The sequence below is a fragment of the Anomaloglossus baeobatrachus genome, chromosome 1, assembly GCF_048569485.1.
Source record: "Anomaloglossus baeobatrachus isolate aAnoBae1 chromosome 1, aAnoBae1.hap1, whole genome shotgun sequence".
Classification (NCBI taxonomy): Eukaryota; Metazoa; Chordata; class Amphibia; order Anura; family Aromobatidae; genus Anomaloglossus; species Anomaloglossus baeobatrachus.
In genome coordinates, this window is record NC_134353.1 from 212,012,813 (window position 1) to 212,028,184 (window position 15,372).

Consider the following 15,372-nt stretch of genomic DNA (forward strand, 5'->3'; position numbering starts at 1 on the left):
AGACGCCACCTACAATGTCCTGTGTACTGGATCATTTTAAGAATGTTTTCTATCTTCCCGAACACTGAATGATAGGCCATAACGATCAAGTTTTAACTTCCATGTGATACGCATATATAGTTATAGAAATGTATTTTGTATATGCACATTTTGCTATGCTAGTATGCCACTTAACATTTTGCGCAATGACTTCTTGTTTTTTTTTTTCTTATCAAGTTCCTAAAGATGGACTTAAATGCCAAGCTGCGTTTGAAGAAATGAGACTGAATTACATTAAAGAACTGAGGAAAATATTAATGAAGAGTCCACACAGTGCTGGACAGAGCTGGCAGCGATATTTCCACTTAACTAAACTCCTTGACTCCATGCATGATGTAAGTGACTCGTATACACACACATCCATTTTATCTTCCCACCAATGCTAAGACATGTGAAATGCTCTCCTGCTCTTCTTCTATGGAGTTAGGAGGGGGCCAAAGGTAGCGAAGCCTTCAGCAATTATCCCTCATTTACTGTAATTTTTGCATGGTGAGATGTGCTTTTTAGTAAGTATACACTGGAGGCAGCTTCCTATGAGCAATGAGAAGGCTGACATGGCATCCTCCCACTCATTGACAGAACTATGCAGTAGCACATCTTTCTCTCCAGAAACCTGGCATTGATGAGTCTGACCAGTGCGAGGCAGGGCAGAGAGCTACCAAAGACCTGCACATCTCTAAATCTGTATGGATGCAACATGTCCTGACTAGATGAAGATTGCATGCACTGTGTTCTGCAGAGAGTGTATATAGTGTTTGTTCTGTAAAGAGGGATGCAGGACTCTGACAGCCGTTACAGTCAGCTCTTTGCTAATCTTGCTTTTAACTGTGTCCTATGTCATTGCTGCGGACCTGGTAGAGATGAGCTGACTCACAGATAACCAAGACCAGAGGGTCCCTGAGATCTTCTTCTTTTTTTTTTTTTTTTTGCGCCGTACTCACCGAGGATCCATCATGGCGGCACACTGCTTCTAGGATGCACATTCACTTACCGTGCGGCGCATTAGGCTCATCGCATATGCACTGCTTTCCCCAATCACCAGCCATCCTAGTGTCTGTGATTGGTGGCAGTCAGACATGCTCCCCAGCCTATGTGAGTCTGACTGCAATCAATCACAGGCCCGGTCTGCGGGTCAGTATCGTGGTATAAAATAAATTAAACAATTGGTGTAGGGTCCCCGCGTATTATGATACCCAGCACAGATAAAGCTCATCTTATCGCATGGAATAATAATATAGTAATTTGTAAGATCAGGTAATTTACAGATTGACCTGGAAATTTCTTAAAGGGAATCTGTCACCAGGTTTTTGCTACCTCATCTGATAGCAGCATGATGTAGGAAAAAAGACCCCAAAGCCAACGATATATCACTTAGTTTACTGGATGCAGCAGTTGTGACCAAGTTCTTAGCTGTATGATGAAGCACAGTTCAGAGAGCTAACAACACCAGGCAGTGGTGTAACCTCCAGTCCTAGCAGGGATTATCAACTAGTGATAAAACCTTTGCCTTAAGTAAACAAATGCACACCGTGTGATGAGATACTGAATTCTGTGTTTTAATCCCTACCTCATGCAGTCCTCAGATTACATAGCAAAAACCTGCTCACAGTTTCCCTTTCATAAAAACAAAAACAAATAAAAACAGCTGGTTGCCTCTTCAGTTAAGATTGTGATAGTACTCTGCTGATTCATTTGTCAACTTTCATCAGAAAGCTGTGTAAGGGGTGGACGGACCCCTTACACAGAGGCGCAGTTCCCCCCTGAAGATGCCCCGCCGAGGTAGCTAAAGTTGTTAATGTTTTTATGCTGTATATTATTAATAGGTTTTCCCTAGATGTCGGAGGGGGGCGGCTGTCCCCATGGGAACGGGACAGTCTAGGGGGAGGGAGAGAGAGTGCTGTAGGAAAGAAAGTTTGAGGTTGAGGCAGTTGATTCCGGGACGGGGGAGGAGGAGCAACGGGGGCAGAGTGTGGGAGCTATGGTGGCAGATAGCAAAAGAAAGGAAAAAAAAGAAAGTGTCCTAATCGGTGAAACAGAGTTGTGTGGGTCAAGTCTGCAGTAGCCGGAGCGGGAGCCTAGGTGAAGAAAACTAGAGTAGCCGGGTAAGGCCCCCTGAGAAGAGAAGACAGGAACAGTTTTCCCCCAGCAGGAGTTGTGTTTTGACGCTACAAGATTTGTGCCTCTGTTGTGAAGATACGTGCAATAAAATGCCTTTTGATTCAACTGATGCCTGCCTGCGGAATTTTCCTGAGTCTGTCAGCGTGCTCCCGTCATCCACACTCTGCCCCACAAAACAATCCCCTGTCCCAAAAGTGACGGCTGAGCCGGGGGTTAGCCTGATACAAAAAGGGGCCACGACTACAACCCCCGAGGCACCCCCTGCACCCCGTTACATGTGGCGTAGTCGGCAGGATCCGGACTATCTGCGGGGGGTCCCGATCCCTGAATGTGAAGACCAAGTGGTGCCTAAGGCGTTGGACCAGGTACAAGATGGCGCTAAGATGGCCGCCGTCTTCACGAATTCAGTAAGCGTGAGGAAAATTGGCGCCAAACGAAAAACCCTGAGCTGGCCGGCGAAGAAAAAGAAGTGCAGAGTGCGCCGCCCAAAGAGGGGAGGTACTGGCCCCAAGATGCTGCTGAAGACATGTGAAGAGGGCGGCGTTACAGAAAAAAAGAAGTGTCGCCTATGCTGGGTCGATCTGGTGAGCGAGACTGGGGGTGGAGTGTATAAAAGAGCGGGAAAAGAAGGCCCGCCTCCACCTTCCCCAGCATCTCCACCTTCCCCGGCGCCATTACAGGAAGAGCTGCAAGGGACGCCAACTCAGCAACTGACTCTAAGCGAGATGGAGATGCAGACAAAGCAGCGAGCTGCAGCGGGCGCGCTGGTGACCACCAGCCTGGGAAGAGGACGCCCGAGGCAGAGTGTAGCCGAGGAGGCACTTACCATAAAGCTACCGGCTGTGCCAGGAGGTCCGGAGCGGCCCGCGAAAGTTACGTGGGTCACTTCGTGGGATGCCGTGACCGGTGAAACATCCACGGAAGTCCGGGCTATTTACAAGACGCAACTGCAGCCGGGAAGTGAGGCACTGGGAACATCCCTCCAGAGTCCGGAGGTGAATATGCCAGCCAAGGTAGGACCTCCAACCCCCATAGAAGTTCCGGCCCCGGGAGGGCAACATGTCCCGGAGCTTGAAGAAGATGATTGGGGATTTTTCTGGGAGCCAGTAAAGCCGGCACCCCTAATCCGACGACCATCCCCGCCGCCTGAGATAGACTCGGTGCAAGAAAGGCTTCTGGCCGAGACCGTGGCCCGGGAGATGATGGCCGGACCCCTTAGTGAGACATTCGACCGGCAGTGTAGCATGGGCACCGTGGTCAAATTTAATCAGGCCGAGGGCTATGGGTTCATAGAAGACGAAGAGACCGGGGACCACTTCTTTTATAACCGGGTCAATCTGGACATTGAGGGCTTGCCCCAATGTCTCCATACGCTGTACCCGGGGGAGAAAGTGAAGTTCCGGAGAGAAGCGGGATGCCGGGGCCTATTTGCCCTAGGGGTGACCCGGATACCCACTGCTCAGGAGGCCGCACAGTGGCAACAGGAGATTGAGTGGGAGGAATGTCAGTACCAGAGACGTACGCAACAGAGACCGGTGCTGGCCGAGACTTGTCGACCGAGAAACACGCTGGCGGTGTCGCCAGAGATGGTTACAGGACCGATAGTTGAGCCAGAAAAGGGAACGCCGGCGGTATTGGCGATTCGCCAGAGTATGGTGACGCACCCGGTGGTCGTTGTTGGGAGTCCACAGCCGTCCCGTCCAGCTACCCCGTCACCTCCGCCGGGGGTCGAGGGGTCCAAACCGGAGTTAGAGGACTTGGAGATCCCGGCTAATTACGAACCGTTCCGGAGACTGCGTCGCTTGCCAGGCCAGTCCCTCTCTGATTATGTGAGGGCCCAGCGGGCTGAATGGCAGCGCGCTTACCACCCCGCGTGAATCTAGCGATTGGAGGTGATGAACATACATGTGCCGAGAGCCGGAGTTGAAGAAAACCGGTGAAGATTTGTAGTTACTGCAACGTTTAAGCTACTGAGCCCGGAGGGTGCCTGATGCCGGACTGCGCATAAGCCTCCCTCCTTGATTGTTTCGGAGACTTTATTGCCTGTTGCTTTCTGCCTATAAAGACCGGGAGTGCTGGGAGAGCCTCTGGGCAGAAGACCGACTAAGACCGGGAGCGCCTGTTGAGGGCCTCCGGGCAAATAAGCTACAAAGACCGGGAGCTCCCAGGAGGGACTCCGGGCGCCGAACTTGTGTTTTATATGAAGGTTTTAAAGTTTTATAAAGAGATTGCTGGTTAAGTTTTGTATTACAGATATGAGCCTTGCCGGGAGGCTAAGGCAAAAAGAGGGGAGGAATATAAGGGGTGGACGGACCCCTTACACAGAGGCGCAGTTCCCCCCTGAAGATGCCCCGCCGGGGTAGCTAAAGTTGTTAATGTTTTTATGCTGTATATTATTAATAGGTTTTCCATAGATGTCGGAGGGGGCGGCTGTCCCCATGGGAACGGGACAGTCTAGGGGGAGGGAGAGAGAGTGCTGTAGGAAAGAAAGTTTAAGGTTGAGGCAGTTGATTCCGGGACGGGGGAGGAGGAGCAACGGGGGCAGAGTGTGGGAGCTATGGTGGCAGATAGCAAAAGAAAGGAAAATAAGAAAGTGTCCTAATCGGTGAAACAGAGTTGTGTGGGTCAAGTCTGCAGTAGCCGGAGCAGGAGCCTAGGTGAAGAAAACTAGAGTAGCCGGGTAAGGCCCCCTGAGAAGAGAAGACAGGAACAGTTTTCCCCCAGCAGGAGTTGTTTTGACGCTACAAGATTTGTGCCTCTGTTGTGAAGATACGTACAATAAAATGCCTTTTGATTCAACTGATGCCTGCCTGCGGAATTTTCCTGAGTCTGTCAGCGTGCTCCCATCATCCACACTCTGCCCCACAAAACAATCCCCTGTCCCAAAAGTGACGGCTGAGCCGGGGGTTAGCCTGATACAAAAAGGGGCCACGACTACAACCCCCGAGGCACCCCGTTATAAGCTGTACACAGATTCTATACTTTGTAAATGTATAGCAGGGTATCCATTAAAGCACCATTCCAGCAATGTTATTTTTATTTTTTCAGCGCTGGAATGGTGCTTTTAATCTAAGGTCCCTGACCCTAGTAATATACTCACCTCCAGTATCTTCACCTTTTACCGAAGCCACTCTAGTCTCTTGGCGCTATCTTGTGACCACAACTTCTCACTGGTCTGAAGTCAGAAGTTTCGTCACGACTCACAAGCTCTCAATGCAAGTCTGAGAGCAAGAACGAGGCTCTCATAAACTTACATTTAAGAGTGACCTCCTGCTCGATCCTGTAAAACTGGAGCATTTGGCAGGTCACAAACTGTCTGAGACAAACGGGACTGACAGAGGTAGAAGATGAAGAACCTGCAGGTTGAGTATAAGAGTAGGGTCAGGGAACTTAGACTTAAAGCACCACTCCAGCGGTAAAATGAAGAAAAAAAAAAAAATACTTGAATGGTGCTTTGTGGGGTCACGGAGGGTATCTGCACAGGATCAGGAGTGTCAGTATTCTGGACGCAGCGTGTTTTCTCTTCCGGAGATTCTTGTGTCCTGTGCACGAGAATACATTGTCCATGCACATGGTCAGAGTTACTGACCTTGTATTTTCACTGTTGTCTCCTGCTGAGAACACTAGCGTCTTCGCAAGAATAAGGCTGCTTTCACACTACGTCTTTTTAACATGCGTCCTGAACGGTTTTTTGCTGCAAAAGCGGATCCTGCTTTTACAGCAAAAAATGCATGCAAACGCATGTCTTATTTTGCAGGATCCTGTCACTGGATGTTTAGGGGCGGGCATTGGAGTCATGTGATCGGGAGTGAGGGGAACTAAACGTGCCAGACTGGGAGACGGCATCTGACAGCTGTGAGGCTCGTAACCAAGGTAAACATCGGGTATACTTGCTTGGATACCCGATATTTACTTTGGTTACAAGCGTCTGCAGCTGCTAGGAGCCGGGCTCCCTGCACACGTTACCAACGTAAACATCGGATAACTAAGATAAGTGGTTACCCGATATTTACCTTGGTTACGAGTGTCCGCAGCTCTCAGGTGGGGGAGAGGGAGGGGGAGAGACAGAGAGAGAGGGGGAGAGAGACAGAGAGGTAGGAGAGAGACTGATCACGGAGGCTGGCTTCTGGGCATGCTCAGTAGAGCAAGCAGGATCCTGCCTATCAGCACGCCAGCATTCACATGCGTTTGCGTGCTGTTTAGTCAGGATCCAGCAATTTGCAGAAGTTGGACGCAGGTCAAAAACGCTACAAGTAGCGTTTTTGAAAGATGTTAAAAAACTGCAAGTCGCTGGATCCTCACTATAACGCACGCAAACGCAGGTGAACGCATGTTAACGCGAGTCCATTGCAAATGCATTGAAATGAAAACGCATTTGCACTGGATCCGTTTCTGCGTTAAAAAAACGTTCAGGACGCATGTTAAAAAGACGTAGTGTGAAAGCAGCCTAAACTGACATGCTGGGGCTCGGAAAACTGTGCGCTGCAGGTCAGTTTACTGAGCATCTAAAAGAAGCAGAGTGGCCATTGAATTTATATAAATCCCATCCACTGTGCTTGTGTAGCGCTCCATGGGGCAGGTATGTTTTAACCTACTCGTCGCCGGGCAGTCAACTGTCGTCACGGGCGGCCTAGCCCGGCTCCGTTGCCCCAAGGCATACAGAAGATAGCAGGATGATGGGGGTAGTAGTGAGGGGTTTGTCGTGACACCACCTGTGGTATGCGGCCAGGAAATGGGCCGCTGCTGCTGTCGCTGTCCTCCGGGGCAGATGGTGGTAGCAGCTATGGATTTTATCGCTCCCCACAGGTGGAGCGAGCCCCGGGGAGGATGATGAGGGGAGTAGTAATGGCGGCGCGGAGTGGGAGTAACGGTAATAAAGAGTCAGTCTATAGCTGCAGTTCCAGGTTGTTTACTCGCTTTTAGTGCTGTGCCGCTCACCCGGGTAATACAAGTCACTTGCTTTGATGGGCTCCGTCGAACCCGTCAGAGATCAGTCTGTCGGTGTTCAGTGGGTTTCCTCCTTGTAACGCCTTTCTGTGGATCCCCTGGCTTGAAGCTACATGGGGACCCAGGTTTTCACGATATATACTCTTGTCCCTTTATGCAGGTGCCGCGGTTCCTATATCGGGTCCGGCTTGATGCGAGACCCCGGATCCTCTCTGGCACTGTGCTGTCGGGTGCTGTGTGGTCAGGGAAGCTTGAAACTTTCCCCGTCCAGGCAGATTCTAGAAAACCAACGTGAAGTATGATCTTCCCTAGGGTCCTGCTGCCCTGTGTGGCGTTGATTCCGTGGGGAGCAGGTTCACTCTTCCCACAGCAATCATGTGAACTTTTCCTCCTTCCCACCAGAGCACCAGTAGATGCAACTGCTCCCTTCCTCTCCTGCTGGAGAACTCTCTAACTGTTGTGTTGGCTCCTGACTCCGTCTGCTGGCTGCACCTCCCCCCTCCCAGGTCCTAAGCTAGTGGGACTGGGGCCCCTGTTGAGGGCATGCTGTAAATGCCACTCTGTTGGCGACCCCTTCATTACTCTAACCTAGCCCAGTCCCCAGTGAGAACAGGGCAACATGGTGTGTATTTGAGTGTGTAATGTGGTGAAACTGGGACTGACCTCTTTAGGATCAGAGTTTAGCATTACACCTATTTTTGAGTGTAATACTCTGTGGCGACTGAAGCCTCAGGGGCATCACACTTGTACTCTACAAAGCAGCGTATTTTATGGAGCAAAAACAACCTGTGTCCAAACCGCTGCTAATCCTGATTGTGTAATCTTACCCTACAGCAACCCCATAGTCTGCGTAGTAGAGGAAGAAGAAGCATCGGCCTGCAGTTAGTTTGCTAATGATCATACCCAACTTATCCCCTTAAGTTATTATAATACTTTCTTTAGCTCATACACATTTTTTCAAGGAAGCCAACAAAAGACAAGGACCTACAAAGCACATTGCTCCCAATCTACTAACAGTTCACAGTTTTATTACTTTGACATGCCCTTATAATATTTGAGAAGTCTACTTAAGAGATAACAATTACCCTTTAGAAAAGAGACCAAAATCAAATATTTTGAATATTTAAGAAACAAGATGGTCTTAGGTTAACATATATCCATTGCATTAGGTTGTTTTTTGGACGCAGTGCAACTCACTGAAGCACAACTGATGCTTCAGTTGCCATCAGGTTTTCGCACTATTTTACTCCCAGACTTTGCTCCAGGGGTGGATCACAACGTTTCTTGAAACATTGTGATCCAGCCACAGGACCAGACGCAAGGGGCCCTCACACGGTTCACCTCTTCCATGTATACCTGCATAGAGGCAAAGGTATTCCCAGCAACCGCCATACCTCTCTACTGCTCAGTCCCTTAATCCTGGACATTGAGAGCCCCTTATTATAGGCAACATTAGATCCATCCATCTGCATAATCCTGCAGAGGTATATAGTTACATGCTAAGAGTGCTGATCAATGTGCCAATTGCACTAGTTTGATTTGGCTCTCCATCAGCCACACTACATACAGGCCTGGTTCCATATTGCCATTTTTGCAATTTATATACAGATTGGTATCCTGCCTTACCTTGAAGGACACGAAACATGCACATAAGCAGAGGCTGTAGCCCTTTCTCATATACAGAATCATGACAACTGTGATGAATTTCTATTACTGACTCCTGATTATCTATCTTCATAACTAGATAATTTCATATCCAGATATCTTCGCTCATACCAGCATTCTGCCCCGTGGATCTCCCACGCATTTAGTCAGTCTGTCCGACCAGATGAAGGCCGAGATTAGGCCGAAACGTTTTTAGGCGGACTCTCTGCAAATTGTACAATAATTCTCTTCTTCTGCAAATAAAAATTTAAATAAATACCAAGACTTTTTCAATTCAATTTTTCTTGGACTCTATTTGGGAAATACAACAGTGTGCCGGGGCGGGGATATCTCTTTTTTTTTTTTTTTTTTCTCTGTGGTTTTTTCCCCCTGAGCACCTGTAATAGGTGACGCTAGGTCCTCCCACTCCCTCATTGACATTGTACAGGGGCTGGTGACAGGTAGATGAAGGGAATACTTATTCATTTTATTTTTTGAATTAATAGTCTTAAAGGGATTCTGTCACCCCAAAACTCAAATATAATAATTGGATATTAATATAGGGGACTAAAAAAAAAAAAAATCAGACGTGCAGTTTTCACTTTATTAATTGCTTTTTTCATAAAAACAGTTTTGTTGGATATGTAAATAAGGGGACTTTTATGCACCCTTAGGCCCTTTTCACACGTCGGTGATTCTGGTACGTTTGTGCTTTTTTTTAAACGTACCAGAATCACTGACATACGCAGACCCATTATAATGAATGGGTCTGCTCAGTGATTTTTCACTGCACGTGTCTCCGTGCGGCGTACCCGCGTGTGCGTGATTGCCGCACGGAGACATGTCCATTTTTTTCTGGCATCACTGATGTCCCACGGACCACGCAGTGGTGTGGTCCGTGAAACACGTGCCAGAAAAAAACGTGCATTTAAAAACATTTTTACTCACCCGGCGTCCAGCGATGTCCTCTGCAGCCCGTGCAACCTGCTGCTTCTAAGCCGGCTGATTACTGTCGCGCATATTAATGATGTACGACACAGCCGACCCGGAAGCAGCTGCTGCAGGGGTCAGCGCCCGGCCGGATGCTGCACCGCGGGAGCGATCAGCACCATGGAGAGTGGGAGCGGGCACAGGTGAGTTGATTTCTAAGTGCAATCACGGGCCACGGAGAACGGAGCCCGGATTGCACTTAGACAACCCACGTGTGCCGTGATTCACGGCACACGCAGGGACATGTGCGTGTTTTACACGCCAGTGAAAAACGTCTGTGTTTTTCACTGACGTGTGAAACGGGCCTAAATGTGATCAAGGGCTCAGTTTAGTGATCTAAATCCCCAATTCTTCATGCACTGACAGCACAGGGTGCAAGAGCACAGTGTCCATGTGTGCAGTGCGGTCTCATCCATCCAGTCTGCATTGGCTGCCCACTGCTTTGTGATCCTGTGCGCAGCAAGCAGCTGATACAGGAGAGGCAATATGAATGAGAGTGCATTGACACTGTGTGCTTCCATCGTGTCAGTGTCAGTATGTGGAGAGCTAGGGATTTAGGTCAGGTAGTAGTCCAATGCAGTAGTAGTCCAAGATGTACAATACAAATATAATTTTTTTTTCTGGGGCTAATTCCCAAATATGAATGTCTAAATAATGATTCTAAGTTTAGGGGGCCACAAACTTTCTTTAAACATCTACTTTATATACTCAGATTTTTTCTGGTCTTTTTTTCTCATACCATTAGTATTGCATCGTATTTTGTCTTTCAGTATTTGGCTAACCTTGCCTTATGTGAGCTATGCAGCTGGTTAAAATGATTTATATAATTGGAAGATTATGTGAATATTTTTAAAGCCTTTTATTTGTTATTTTGATTTTTTTTTTTTTGTAGTGCATAGTAAATACTGCAAAAGAAGTTAATTTGTGGAAACCCGGGACTGCGATGTTTACGACTGTGCTACCTGCTTTATTTTGCCAAGTTAAAATGATGTGCTAAGACCCTTTATTTCCTTGTACATGGTTCTAGAGCTGTTTTTACTTCTATGTAGTTTCACTTTTATGAGATTGAAAAAACCTGTGGTAATCTATATCTTGGAGCCGGCAGAAGTGATCTGTGTCTGTCTTGTTGAAGCAATATGTGGTCACTTTATTTGATGCTGAGCTCAACTTTTGACTGTACTGAGGCTTGTTATATTGCTGCTGGCATGCGAGAGTACCTCTGACTCCAATGTGTGTTCATTATTTATGTTTCATACGCGATCATAGGGTGAGAGGAGTGCACTTCAGGACATGCCGGAATACTACAGCTTGGTGTTGTTTAAAGAACTTACATATGGAATTATTTTTCTGGAGTGTTTTGGTTTTTTTTGGTTTTTTTTTTTTTTGCTCCTTCTCTTTGAGAAGCACTGTGGGAGGCAAAAAGATAATATTCCCCTGGCAATGATATATTTTGCTAAAAGCACATCTTCCTTATACAATGGCAGTCAGACACTGTCATTTATATTATATGAACAGAGTAGGTTGCAGAGGTTTGGTTTTTTTTATCTTTAGAGCACATACTAATAATTTACAAGCATTTGGGTTTCCCATACCTGGTGAATTCTGCATATACACACATTTGTATACATCTCTTACAAATCATGGAAATTTTAAGCGATTAACCATGCGCTTTATATCCCATGGTTTTGTATTGTGGTCCCCCAATAGTCACTTGCTAGACAGCTAATACTATTAAAGGGAACCAACAACCAGGATTTTGCTATATGAAGTAAAGGCAGTGCCATAATGGCACTCGGATTCTGAATACTAGCATACCTTTTGTTGAAAGATCGGATGCTTGATTGCTGAAATATCTGTAATCAAAGTTCCAGAAATGCATTGCACCTTTGATTGATGTGTGCATCGGGGACGGTCCTTTTTAGGTCGGGTTCTCAGTGTCTATTCCTCCTCCTGTGTCTTGTATTGCGTTCCCTCTTTTCTTTATTTAATTTTCACGCTGCACCGCCATTGCTGCTGTTGGCACCAAGTGCGTAGATTTTTTTTTTTTTACATCTACGCCAGCACCCCTGCTGCTCATAGTCTTCACCGCAGTGTGTTAAATAAATCTGTGCCGGAGATCGCAGTATGCGCATGCTCAGACTCCGGCGCCATTTTAATGAAGACATAATTACTGTGGCAATGCACACTCTCCACCAACAGCAGCAATGGCAGCATGATATTTAAATAAAGAAAAGGGGATATGCAATACAGGATGCAAGTATGCAATACAAGAGGAGGAATATACACCGATGACCCGACCTACAAAAGAATAGGCACAAACTAACCCTGATTTTTTTATTTTTCAAATTATTTTTGTCAAAAGTTATTACAGGGGATGAATCTTTGTGCTATGGCTACAATCCTGAAGCAAAACGGCAGTCCAGGCAGTGGAGGACAGCTGCTTTGCCCAGACCAAAAAATCCATAGCTAGCGAAATTAAATTTGAAGTCCTTGATGTTTGGTGTTTTCAACGTCAAAGGAGTCATTCATGTTGAAGTTGTTCCTCAGGGCACCGCAGTGAACCAACATTACAATCTGGGAGAAAAAAATGACCTGAATTGTGGCGATAAGGGTACTGGTTTCTTCATTATGTCCATGCACCTGCCCACAAAACATTGAAAATAAACCAGTTTTTTACTAAAAAATGGCATAACGGTTTCTCACCCCCTTACCTAGCCCAGTGCTGTTTTTTTTTTTATTCCCAAGTATGAATAAAAACCTAAAGTGAAAGCATTTTCAGGATGTAGAAGAGGTTAAAAGAATCCATCATCAGGATTTTGCAATGTAAGCTGAGGACAGCAGGCTGCAAGGGTTAAAGAAGTAAAACCATTTCTGTTTTTCTTATCTGTGTTTCAGCTGTTGTTTACTTATACTAAAGGGTTTATTGCTCTCTGATTAAGGCCCCTTTCACATGTCAGTGTTTATGGTACGTTTGTGCTTTTTTTTTTTTAAACGTACCAGAATCACTGACATACGCAGACCCATTATAATGAATGGGTCTGCTCACACATCAGTGATTTGTCACTGCACGTGTCTACGTGCAGCGTACCCGCGTGTGCGTGATTGCTGCACGGAGACATGTCCATTTTTTTCTGGCATCACTGATGTCCCACGGACCACGCAGTGGTGTGGTCCGTGAAACACGTGCCAGAAAAAAACGTACTTTTAAAATAAACATTTTAACTCACCCGGCGTCCAGCGATGTCCTCTGCAGCCCGTTCTCCCTGCTCCTTCTGTGCCGGCTGATTACTGTCGCGCATATTCATTATGCGCGACACAGCCGACCCGGAAGCAGCTCCTGCAGGGGTCACCGCCGGCCGGATGCTGCGTCGCGGGAGGATTCAGCACCATGGAGAGCGGGAGCGGGCGCAGGTGAGTGAATCTCTTAAGTGCAATCACGGGCCACGGAGAACGGAGCCCGGATTGCACTTAGACAACCCACGTGTGCCGTGATTTTTGGCACACGCAGGGACATGTGCGTGTTTTACACGCCAGTGAAAAACGTCTGTGTTTTTCACTGACGTGTGAAACGGGCCTTACATTGTTGTGACTCCTCTGCAAGTGCAGAGAAGAAAGGTACACCCTCTGCTGTGATTGACACCTCACTGTCAATGCACAATCTCTATTGACAGCCTGGTGTGCTCAGGGAAACTCGCTCAGCTCTGCTACACTCCATTCTGAGATAAAGTCTGAACGGTTGCACACAGTGAGCTATGAAAATCGTGGTTATTTTCAGAATCTCTGCCCTTATATTATGCTGCTCTCAGATGAAGTGCCAAAAACCTGGTGACAGATCCCCTTTAAGGAAAAATAGCTGGAGGCAGTTAGCAGCATTCGTTCAGAAGAATATTAAAAATGTTTACTAGAACGTCTTGTCTTAATTTTATCTTCTTCTGTGATCATGTTTTGTCTCCTATCAGTTTAATCCGAACTGATATATAGAAATATCACTAAGCCCAACCCCCATGGCTAAAGAGGATGTGGCTTCACCAGGCCACAAGCTGCAGAGAGAACTGATTAACAGGAGAATACTTGGAGTTTTCAGTGGGATTTATTCAAGACTTTCAGGATCATACAGAACATGATGCAGACTTGCAAACAGCAAGGGCAACTATATTAATTGTTCGTTTCATTCATTCATTCACTTAATTTCTAGTCTTTGAGTTCCCTTATTAAGAGTACCAGAAAACACTTGCATTGGGATGATGTGCTGGTAGAGGGTGAACTGCAAATATCTTCAAGGTGTCTGGATAGACTGAAGGTGTGATTCTTACCATTATCACTTCTGTAGAAAATCTTGTTAGCTCTCATTTGGGACCATTGTAAAACTGCTCTTGCGTCTGCTGTTAATTGTTGCGATATCAATATTTTGACAATTAATAGATAATGTAGAAACCGTTACTTTTGCTTTTGCTGTGCTACAAGAGTTTGCTGCACAAATTCTACTAAAGAGGCAGAAAAGAGTTGAAAAGTAACTTTTTTCGGATTTTTTCTCTTTATGATCCACTATAGCTTTATATAAAAAAAAATAGAGAAAAAACACAAACAAACTGAACAGCAGTACGGTAATTTCTAAATGAGATTTTTAAGGTACTAGGCCCCGTGGACACGTTGAGTTTTTGGTGAGTTTTTACCTCCGTATCTGTAGCCTAAACCAAGAGTGCGACAATCAGAGGAAAAATATAATCGATGCACGAGCACTTCTGCATATACAACTCCTGATTTCGGCTTACAAATACTGAGGTAAAAATCTGACTATATACTCATTGTGTGGACGTGGCCTTACAGTCCCATAGGGACAATATCTGCCACCATATGGTGTATTGAAACCAGTACTTTTTAATACTAATGTGTGGAAAAACTTGTCATATACCGTATATGTTAAATGGAGGCTTTCATGAGCGCACAGTGTGGTATCTGTCAACCAAAGGCTTCTATGGCCTCCATTACAGGTAAACTATGGGCAACAGATGCCACTTAAATTTACATAATTTTAACAGATCATAAAAAGACTTAGGATTGATCTGCTAATTGTTTTAGCTTTCCTGCTGTATACACCGAATATGGCCGAATAGATAACACCTCTGTAATGTAGGAAGTCAGTTATATGGAATCCCAGTGAAAAAAATTAAAATAGTTGTCTATTCTATTGGACACTTTATGGCTACGTTCACACGGCAGAGTTTTGGTTAGTACTTTACCTCAGTATGTGTAAGCCAAACTTAAGAATGGAACAAATCACAGGAAAAGTATAATAGAAACACGAGCACCACTTCAGTGTTTTTGACCCAGTTTTGGTTTTGACTTACAAATACTGAGGTAAAATATTGGCCATAATATTGATGTGTGAACATATGTTAATAGGGAGTGATCATAAAAACATTGCTTGTGTATTACCATGCTTTAAGGAGGCATCATACTTCAGCATACAGACCTTGCCATGTACATGAGGACTTATTGGAAAATATGATGCTACTTCCAGACTAAGGCCTCATTCACACATCAGTTTTTCAGTTATGAGTGCTTTCCGTTTTTTTCTCACAGATGGTACTCGTACCTCTGACAGCCTATGGGGCTGTTTATATGCCAGATTTT

General features: G+C 46.0%; 1 protein-coding gene across 2 annotated transcripts in view; it reads left to right on the top strand.

Annotated features, from left to right (window-relative positions):
* The window catches only part of NR3C2 (nuclear receptor subfamily 3 group C member 2), a 468,973-nt gene that overhangs the window by 433,231 nt on the left and 20,370 nt on the right, over positions 1–15,372 (top strand). For both annotated transcript variants that reach the window (XM_075347997.1, XM_075348004.1), the window contains exon 8: positions 217–374. In XM_075347997.1, coding sequence (XP_075204112.1) covers positions 217–374 — 158 coding nt within the window. The remainder of the gene's footprint in view (positions 1–216; positions 375–15,372) is intronic.